Below are 11,091 nucleotides of genomic sequence, written 5' to 3' on the forward strand. Positions count from 1 at the left end.
TGGAGGGGGAAAGTAGGTTTACTTTTAGCTTTGGTAAGAGAGTAAGAGTTGTACGGCACTTGCAATGCAAAAACATATATATAGGTCTTGTAAGTGCCAGAGATAAGAGGTGTTACACAAGTTGTCGCCTCAAAACTATTTCAGCCAAAGCGCCTCTTTACTTAACACGTTACACCCTAACTCGCCCGCAACCACCCGGGAATTCCCCTACGCGCTCCACCCTGACTCGCCCAGAACCGCCCGCGCCGACCGAGCGTCTTTAGATACGAAGTCTCGCCTTGACGAGACCCTGGGGCCGAGATTTTGATTTGTATAGTTATTGCAAAAAGTTTCTTCTTTCGTTTGATACCGAAACAAAATTTTCGGGCCAGTAGTTTTAGAATTAGAGCTGAACGAAGTGCGATCGCGTTACCGACACTTCAAAAGTGTCTCGACTTGTTGAAAAGCGATATAATTGAATTTGAAAAAGGAAATAACGATGTACTTGAGCAAAAACAAGCATAATATGACAAATCACATTACTCAGATTTTTATGAAAACATTGTAGCAAGAGTTTGGGGCGATTCCGATTGACCAGACGTAGAAAATCTAGAATTTACATCTAGGGCCCGACCGCGAGGCTGAGAGTGAGAGTAAGAGTGACGGGTCGGACACCCCGACTGAACTAAAGTTAGAACATTTGCAACAGTTTGCGCAAACATAAAGTTATATTTTTCTGAAACTACATTCTTTTTTCTTTTTAACTCTTATTTTTTCAGGATTTTTGGGAATTTGTTTAGTACTTTTTAAATGTGTTTTTTAAAAGCTTGTATTCACGGGAGGTGGCTTCCTTCCCCTTGCTTAGGATCTAACAATGGACTTCCCGTCCAGACCCTCAGGGTGTAATGTGTTAAGTACACTTTGGACAAAATAGTTGTGAGGCGACTAAGTAACATGCAAAGAAAAGAAGGAGAAATAAAGACAAAAGATGTTTGATAGAAAAGAAGGAGCAAATGACACAAAATTATAGTAAAGGCGCTGTATAAAGGCAGTTGCTATCACCATCACCTGTACAAAGACTGTGAAGATGATGACTGCCAGGGTGGTGGTCACAAACATGTTCTTGGCCGGTATGTCTTTCGGGTCCAGCAGCGCCACCAGGGAGAAGCAGACGGCACCGCGGAGACCTCCGTAGGCCTGGGGAACAGGAAACGAATAATTGTCGTTGTAGGGGGTACTTGTTTATACCGGAACCTCCCGAAAACAACCGAAACCTCTCAAAACCACCCGAAACCACGCAATAACCACCCGAAAACCACCCGAAACCTCCTCAAAATTTCTATGATATGATGTTATTTTGCTATGCTATCTATCGCTCAGTGGAAAAAATATTGATCTGTAATACTGTACAATATTATCGTTTTTAGATTCTTCTTTTGTTTTAGTAAGTGTTTTACTGCACTTGCAACCCGATAAGGTCAAACAAGTGCCGAAGATTAGAGGTGTTACAAGAGAGCAACAAACACAAAAAAGAAGGAGGCGGGAGATAAGGACGATAGATGTTTGATAGGAAAGAAGGAGCAAAACACACCAGAGCACCCGCCAACCACCCACTTGGATACTTCTTGATCCTGAAAAAATTATTTAAACTAAAAAACAATACAATAGCATTATATATAAGAGACAATATTTCACTTGGTTTGACTTGTTTGTTTTTATTTCAAACACTTTTTATTTGGCATGTACATAGGAAAAGTACATAATATCTAAAAATAGTCTTGGGGAATTAGTGGTATATGCTTTAGTTTTCACTCTACGGGACTTAATTCCTCAAGACAGTTTCTAGAAATAGGAGTCGTTAACATTTTGTGAAAGTTACATTAAAATCAAATAAGATACAGCAAGAAAATGGGATAAAAATGTGTGAAAATAGCATTTAAAGAAAACGGCCGATAAAGGTCAGAAAAGGCCAAAATAGTTCTCTTTCCAATTAGAAACCGTAAAAACATATTTTAAACTCGAACATGGCAACTTCTTGATAATATTAACGCAATAGAAATAGAATGAACGTTTCCTACTAAAACTGAAACATATAAGCTGTGCAAACATGCCTTTTGAGAAAAAAAGTGGCAATTATTTTCTTTTTAAAATTCTCTACCCTCTGCTCTAAAATCCCTTCAAACACCACTTTAGGGTATAGAAAATCTTACATACGTTTCTGGACTTTTGTCCAGGAAATATCCAGGAAATATATTATATAATAAGTGATAACCCAAGTTTTTTATTATTTCACCCAAAAATATTTTAGGGGTCACTTCTCCATAGAATACTTCACAACATGCACAAGATAAAAGAAATTAAAAACGCATCATAACATTATGTGAAAATCTATACTTGAATACTACTATAGCGCTAATTAAAATTCTAAGAAGTACAGGCTATTAATTGCAACCTGAGCAGTCGCTCATCAGTTAAAACAAAATAAAGAATGGAGTTGAAAAAATATTTCACAAACCATCATTTTCTCTTATAAAAAGAACCAAGAACCAACGACAGAATATTTTATCCACAGAGCGATAGATAGCAGAGCAAAAAACATCATATTGTTGAAATTTTGAGGGGGTTTCGGGAGGTTTTGGGTGGTTTTAGCGTGGTTTCGGGTGGTTTTGGCAGGTTTCGGTTGTTTTCGGGAGGTTCCGGTATAAACAAGTACCGGTTGTAGGTGTGTTGTGTCTTCATCGACATAAGTTTATATAAGTTTTAAGACATATCATTTAGAATGCCCTCTGCTTCCACCCTGCCTGCAAAGACCAACCAGGGCGGATATCTGTATTTTTCATGACTAACAATAATGTAACGTAAACAGATCTGCTTTTTTCACGATTCACAAAAATGTAATGTAAAAAGATCGGTATTTTTCATGATTTCACAATAATGGAATATGTAAAGACCTGCGGTTTTCAATGAATTCATATTAATGAAATGTGAATAGACCTGCATTTTTCATGAACTCACAATCATGTACTGCTCCTGAAAGCCAATTTTCCGAACTCGATAAACATCTAGCCAGTTGATCAGTGAAGACATTGCAAAGATAACTGAAAAAATGGGAAAAAATCATGACAAAGTTATTTGGCAACCAAAAACAGAAGTGTATCTTTCATAATCTACCTCAATTTAGAAATCATCTTTATAAGACCTTAAACGATAAATCATTGTCCTTTCCTTCTCATCTTGTCTGGTACCGATGAAAATTACATTTAGAGTATGAATAATAAGACAAACTTAGAAATCTTGAAATTCTGAAACATGTCACACAACTTCGAAACCCAAATAAAACCTGTCAAAAACGAAAGATTGAATATCCACATCCAACAACTTGTTTTCGTAAGAGTTTGATGAAACTTGCAACACAATTTGGTCTTCTTATAAGTGTCAAAGATTGGGGGGGTGTTACAAAAGAGTAACAAACACAAAAAGAGAAGGAGGAGAGATAAGAGCGACAGATGTTTGATAGGAAAGAAGGAGCAAACCAATCTAGAGCACCCATCAACCACCCACAACCAACGACAAATTCCAGACACATCCAGAAAAGCAGTACCTCTTTTGAATACCTAAACGACTCTTCCCCTCCCCTTTTTCCTCTCACCCCAAAGAAAAACAAAAGAAAACACTGAATTCTGGTAATGTAAAATTGTATTAATTACTTATACAGTTTTTTTTTTAAAAAATGTTTTGGGCTCAACACCTTTCATGTCAATTTCAAAACACATTTTGGTGCAAATTTTACAGAAAAACGTTGATTAAAGGCACAAAAAACATAAATTTTCAGTTTCCAAGGACTCTCAGGCTATGAAAGTTACCAAACTTTGGCAGCCATTTTCTCACTAATTTTACCTCTGAAAGTAGAAGACCCTGATATCCTTCAATCGGAAATATTTCGACTTCTATTCAACATAGACGGATACTTTTCCCCAAAAGGAAGGCAAGTGAACAGGTTTTAGGATTATACCAATAACCTCATATATCCAAAAAATGGCGAGCACCTGATTCCACCACATCATGACACAAATGAAAGAACAAAAAGAAGAAGGACCTACCATTGGCGCCTTCCTACCACCCACTATCCAGAATGCAATAAACCATTTTTTTTTTAAATAAGCCCTCAAAAAATGAACAGCGGCAACTATCCAGAACAAACCCTGAAGAAGAAAAAAAAAGTGAACCCAAAGCTGAGCTTTTTTAGTTTCTAGTGTAATATAGTGTAAAGCGCATAGAGCCTGCTGCTGAGCGGGGATATGAGCTATACAAATGCTATCTATTATTATTATTAGTTTTAGTAGAGGTTTTACGGCGCTCTCACCACTGCGTAAGTTCATATGAGCGCCAGATGATTAGAGGTGTTACAAGAGAGTAACAAACATAAAAAAATAGAAGGGGGAGATAAGGACGATAGACGTTTCATAGGAAAGAAGAAGCAAACCACACCAGATCACCCACCAACCACCTACTAAGTAGAGATTTTATGGCGCTCGCAATTGCATAAGGTCATATGAGCACCAGAAGATTAGCGGTGTTACAAGAGGGTAACAAACATAAAAAAGAAGAAGGGGGAGATAAGGACAATAGATGTTTGATAGAAAAAAAGAAGCAAACCACACCAGAGCACCCGCCAACCACCCACCCAGAAGATTAGAGATGTTACAAGGGAGTAACAAACATAAAAAAGAAGAAGGGGGAGATAAGGACGATATTTGGATGTTTGATAGGAAAGAAGAAGCATCCGAGCGACTTACTGACGAATCGGAAGGCCAGGCAGAAGAATATGGTCCACAGTGTGAAGCCGGTGTGCCAGACGTGGGTGTCGTTCACCATAGACAGTCCCAGGAACAGGAAGATGATGATCTCATTGCAGGAGCTGATCACAGAGAAAAAATAAGTTTTTAGTATTGGTAAGAGTTTTACGGCTCTTACAACACAAATAGGTCATGTTAATCATTTTAAATTTTAGTAAGAGTTTTACGGCACCTGCAACCCAATAAGGTCATATAAGTGCCGAAGATTAGAGGAGTTACAAGAGAGGAACAAATATAAAAAAGAAGGAGGGGAGATAAGGACGATAGATGTTTGATAGGAAAGAAGAAGCAAACCACATTAGAGCACCCGCCAACCACCCACTTGGTAAGAGTTTTGCGGCTCTTACAACACAAATAGGTCATGTAAGGGCTCAAAATTTTAGTTTATTTGGAAAGAGTTTTACAGTGCTCAAAACTGCAAACGTTCTACTGAGTGCACGGGACACAAGTTGGTTGTTTTTACTCATTCAACTTTTTGGTTTTTTACTTTGCAAGCGCCAAAGATTAGAAGAGTTACTAGACAGTAACATACAAATATAAGAAGAAAATACATGGGACGATAAATGTTTGATAGAAAAGAAGTTAGTATTGGTAAGAGTTTCTAGTTTTAGTAAGTGTTTTACCGCACTCGCAACACAAAAGGGTCATATAAGTGCCGAAGATTACAGGTGTTACAAGAGAGTAACAAACACAAAAAAGAAGGGGGGGGGGGAGATAAAGACTATAGACATTTGATAGGCAGGAAGAAGCAAACCACACCAGAGTACCCGCCAAATATCCACAGTAAGAGTTTTACGGCACTTGCAACACAAATAAGTCATAAAAGTGCCGAAGATTAGAGGTGTAACTACACAGAAACATATAAATAAAAGGAGGAGAGATATGGGTAATGGATTTATTTTTTTTATAGTAGAGGGTTTTACGGCACTCGCAACTGCATAAGGTCATATGGGCGCCAAGGGGTGGGTGTCAACAGAGAAGTCTTTACAGGGAATCAGACTTAGACTGCTCACCTCTCTAGCTTCAACAGCACAAGGTCTGCTTCGACTATCAAGGCACCCCAAAATAGCAGGTCACAAGAGTGTGACAAACATACAAAAGAAGTAGAGAATGACAATAGTAAGGATCAGGAAAGAAAAAGCAGCAGTTCCCTGTTGTAGATCAGGCACAGTTATGAGCGTGACATGAGTCAGCCCATTTACAATTCTACTATGTTTGAACGAGAAATGTCCCCCCTTTGGGAATGGCCTAAAGACACTTCAGTCAGTGGCACTGCCCCAGGGGGTATGAAAATAAGTGTTATTTGACAGTAACATACAAATTAAAGAAGGCAAAGAGATATGGGCGATAGATATTTGATAGGAAAGTTTTAGTAAGAGTTTTACAGCACTTGCAACATAAATAGGTCATATAAGTACTGAAGAATAGAGGTGTAACTGGACAGTAACATATACATTAAAGGAGGAAAGATAAGGATGACAGATGTTAGATAGGAAAGAAGTTGGTTTAAGTGAGAGTTTTACAGGACTTGCATAACAAATTAGGTCATAAAAGTGCTGAAGATACGAGGTGTTACTAGGCAGTAACAAATAAAGAAATGGAGAAGAGATAAAGACGATAGATGTTTGATAAGCAAAAAAAGAGGAAAACTATGCCAGAGCACCTGCCAACCACCCACTCACAAAAAAATGGGAGAGATTTGTTTAGATGAGTAAAAAGAAGCACAATGACACATTAACCATCATTTAGCGCAGGGGAAAGAAAAAAAACAGAGGAGACAGAAACAACTGGGGAAAAGAAAAAAAACAGAGGAGACAGAAACAACAGGGGAAAAGAAAAAAAACAGAGGAGACAGAAACAACAGGGGGAAAAAAAAAACAGAGGAGACAGAAACAAGAGGGGAAAAGAAAAGAACTAGGGACCTTCCAGTGCACCCTAAGAGGTAACTTTTTTACTTTTAGTAAAGAGTTTTACGGCACTTGCAACACAATAAGGTCATATAAGTGCCGAAGATTAGAGGTGTTACAAGAGAGTAACAACAAACGTAAAAAAGAAGGAGGAGAGATAAGGACGATAGCTGTTCAGAGGAAAGAAGGAGCAAACCACACCAGAGCACCCGCCAACCACCCACTAAGAGGTAAGGAAGATAGAGGGTAGGATAGAGTTGAGCAGAGGAGGAGTGGGGTGGGGTGAATTTGAGGAAATAATGTTGTCAAGGCATGGTTTACACATGAAGCCTTCTCATCAATGGCCACATTTATTTGCAAGGAACAAACAAGGACAACAGCAACGCTAAAAAGAAGTAGAGTAAGCAAACCACACAGGAAAGCACACATCGACCACCCACTGGTACTGTTAGTCAGAGGGGAAGGAGAAAAAAAAATAAAAGAAGAGGAATGCACAGAGAACCCAAAACAGGAATAACGCTGTTTGTTTGTTTGAGTAGGCATATTACGGCACTATCGACTCAGTTTTGGTCACGGGATTAACGCAAAGACCTACAAAGAAAAACAAAACAAAGTAGCAACTTTAGTTTTAGTGAGATTGTCACAGCACTTTCAACACAATAAGGTCATATAAGTGCCGAAGATTAGAGGTGTTACAAGAGAGTAGCAAACACAAAAAAAAGAAAGAGGAGAGATAAAGATGATAGATGTTTGATAGGAAAGAAAAAGCAAACCACACCAGAGCACCCGCCAACCACCCACGACTCAGTTTCGGTCACAGGATTAACGCAAACACCTACATAGGAAAGTAAAACAAAGTAGCAACTTTAGTTTTAGTAAGAGCTTTACAGCACTTGCAGCCCAATATGGTAATATAACTACCGAAGAATAGATGTGCTACGAGAGAGTAACACACACAAAAAAGAAGGGGGAGAGATAAGGATGATAGATGTTTGATAGGAAAGAAGGAGCAAACCACACCAGAGCACCCGCCAGCCACCCAAAAAAATGGCAAATTAATGACAGAACAATTTCTTTAAAAAACACAATGCATGATTCAGGTAAACAATTACTCATGAAAACAAAACAAAGTGCATCACAGTAATGACATAAAAATTACCCATTAAACTTTTAATTACCTGATCACTTTCGTGAAATACTTTATGGTGGTGCGAGACTTGGAGCTGATATTGGCAAAGGCATAGTGCACCTGTGTTAGCCCACAGCCAATGATACTGCAGAAAACACAAAGATAAAAGGTACATTATATAGTACTGAAATAATGTGCATTAAAGGTGGACAATTCAGACAACAGGGAGGCCTCCAGCCCACTAGTGATTTTACTCAAAGGGATATTTGGTCGCTTTTAAGCACAAGGGGGCTATCCCGAAAAATGCGGTTTTGAAAAAAATCGAAGGTAAAATTTGTGCCCTTTGTTCAGTTTCTTTAAAAGACAAGGAGAGTTTTCTCTATAACCAAACAAATATACACACGAATGAAACCAAACTTCTCCTATAGGTAGGGCAATGCCCACTTTTGGTGTTGGTCAAGATTTCTGGAAACCCCTGAAATCAGGGTTAGCCCGCTTGTCCTTTAAAGCGACCATTTCTACAAAGAATATCACCTAAATACTGCAGAAAACACAAGAGAAATAAATACATTTTAGCACTGAAATACAGCAGTGGTTTTACTTAAAGGCATACTTTTTTACGAAGAATATCACCTTTAATACTGTAGAAAACACCAAAAGGCACATATCTTTAGAAAGAACATCACATTAAAAATGGATGTTTACACTTTTACAATTAAAAAAAAAAAATACAATTCAATTGAAAATAACCAAACAAAAACAGACATAACTTCAAACAATATTTTTCTTGCACTATAAATTCTTTTACAGTAATTATCCATAGTGCACAACACCAATAATGAAAACTATGAGAACTGATTAAAGATACAACCCTAAAAGTTCCAGTTCTTTTCATCTAGTATTGGTCAGATAGTAGCCAAATAACCTTTTTTTAGTTTTAGTAGAGGCTTTACGGCACTCGCAACAGCATAAGGTCATATGAGCGCCAGAAGTTTAAAGGCGTTACAAGAGAGTAACAAACATTTAAAAAAAGAAGGGGGAGATAAGGACGATAGACGTTTGATAGGAAAGAAGGAGCAAACCACACCACAGCACCCGCCAACCACCCACTCCAAATAACCAAATACACTGAATACTCTGAATTATGAAGAAAGCAGTTGGCTAAAAACACTCACACTGGAAGAAAATATACATTTAACATCATTTTAAAAAAGTAAAATTTACTGCCTTCTTGGTGATCATTTTTCTAAAGCATCCATAATATAACGTAAAATACTCTATATCCTCATCCATCAAGAATTCCCTTTTGAACATAAAGATGCATCCCCATGAAAACCCCTTTATCTTAAGTCCTTCTCTGGGTCAATCTAATAAAATTAAAACAGTCATCATGACTTAATTATACTGACCATACAAAAAATGAGACTGACAATGAAAGTATTGCAGAAGAAGGGATTTTTACCTCTTCTTCATACATATCTGAACCCCACAAGTCTAAAATGACACAAAGGGGGGGAGGGAGGGAGACGTACCTAATAATTCCTGAAAATCCAAACAGCTCAGCCATCAAAAATCCAAAATATACCATAGTGAAGACAATGATGGGTTGAGCCACTGCAAAAACCACACATTGAACAAAACAGTTATACAGACAGCACATTTAAAGTGAAGTACAACATAGCCAAACATTGCATCAAACACCAAACTCATATTGACTGCTTAGTGTAAATCTCCATCATTAGGGGGGCTCTCGTGGTCGAGAGATTACAGTGTTCGCCTCTCATTCAATAGGTCCCCGGTTTGAATTCGGATAGCAACAGGAAATTTTCTACTTTAAAATTGTCTCCTTTCATCTCCTTTCCTGCTCTCTAACAATGTTCTGTCATCTGCTTTCTTCTCTACTTTCTGCCCCCACCCCTTCACCTACTTCGCCCCCTCCTCTGGGCTCCTGACTTTGAACAGCCTTTCTATTGCAACTCTTTGGCTCCTTCTCACTGTTGTCCTTCAACCACACCCCTGGTCTTATGGTAGATGAGATCTACAACCCTAGCCTTCTCGAATAAGGGCGAAAAATCTTAGAGGTCCCGTGTGCAAGTTGCGCACGTTTAAGAACCCTTGGTGGTCTAAAATCGATAAGAGTAGGTTTCAGCCGCCACCCGGGCAAAATTCAAAACTTCAAAATTTCCTCCCAACCGAAAATGTTTGGAGTGTTTCACACGCTCATATGACCTTATGCAGCTGTGAGCACGTAAAACAATCAAAAAAAAAAAAAGACTCCATTATACATCACTTTTTTAAATAGCGGGTAGAGAAACTTTACACTAAGCAGTCAATATCATCTGATATGGAGTGACTTACTTAACACATTGCAAAAGTAACAGTGAGAAACACAAAACAAAACTACCCTTCTGAAAATACTTCTGAAAAACTCATATTCCATTGATGATTAAGAAGCACGAAAGAAATATGTTATTAAATTTAAAATTGTTGTTATCATATTTCTTCATTTCTTTACAATTGAAAATTCTCCAATAGCATTGGTTGTCAGGAAGATAGAAAGAAAGGAAATACAGCTGTGAACGACTGACCTATTGAGAATGCTTACTATGCAAGTCATTCAGTACATCACAACAGTGCAAGAAGACAAGACACTCCCTTCCTCTCACTACTTCTGTCGCAAAAGCCATAACACTTTTTTTTTAAATTTTCATTCTATCATCTTTTCCAAATGTTTTAAAGGTTTAGTTATAATTTTACGGCACTTGCAACATAAACAGGTCACATTTAAAAGTGCTGTAGTTTAGAGGTGTTGCCACTACTAGAGAGTAACATACTAAAAAAAGGACGAGAGATTTATAAGGAAGACATTTTTGCGTAAGAGATTTACGGCACTTGCAACACAATAAGGTCATATAATAAGTGCCAAAGATTAGAGGTGTCACAAGGGAGATAAATACGACAGATGTTTGATAGGAAAGAAGAAGCAAACCACACAAGAGCACCCGCCACCCATCCAGGTTTCCACATCTGCTGCTGCACCACCTCACCTTTGACATGAGTGGAGTACTTGGTCATCACAGCCGTGAGAAGCCCGGACAGCACTCCTAGGGCCAGGCCACCGATACACACCACGAAGAACTTCAATATTCCCAGAAAGTACTGAGGGAAACAGTCCAGGAAATAAGTTTTCTTTGTTTGGAGGGTTTTTTGTTGGGTTTTT

The 11,091-nt window shown here is 38.2% G+C and overlaps 1 protein-coding gene across 1 annotated transcript in view; it reads right to left on the reverse strand.

Moving 5' to 3' along the window:
- Positions 1–11,091, reverse strand: part of LOC101854902 (sodium/hydrogen exchanger 2) — a gene marked incomplete at its 3' end in the record, with an annotated part of 48,581 nt that overhangs the window by 17,609 nt on the left and 19,881 nt on the right. Inside the window, 6 exon segments of the mRNA XM_035972596.1 lie at positions 1,048–1,176; positions 2,995–3,077; positions 4,776–4,897; positions 7,921–8,016; positions 9,404–9,485; positions 10,919–11,030. Of these exon segments, the coding sequence (XP_035828489.1) occupies positions 1,048–1,176; positions 2,995–3,077; positions 4,776–4,897; positions 7,921–8,016; positions 9,404–9,485; positions 10,919–11,030 (624 nt within the window).

The sequence above is a fragment of the Aplysia californica genome, unplaced genomic scaffold, assembly GCF_000002075.1.
Source record: "Aplysia californica isolate F4 #8 unplaced genomic scaffold, AplCal3.0 scaffold00754, whole genome shotgun sequence".
Classification (NCBI taxonomy): Eukaryota; Metazoa; Mollusca; class Gastropoda; order Aplysiida; family Aplysiidae; genus Aplysia; species Aplysia californica.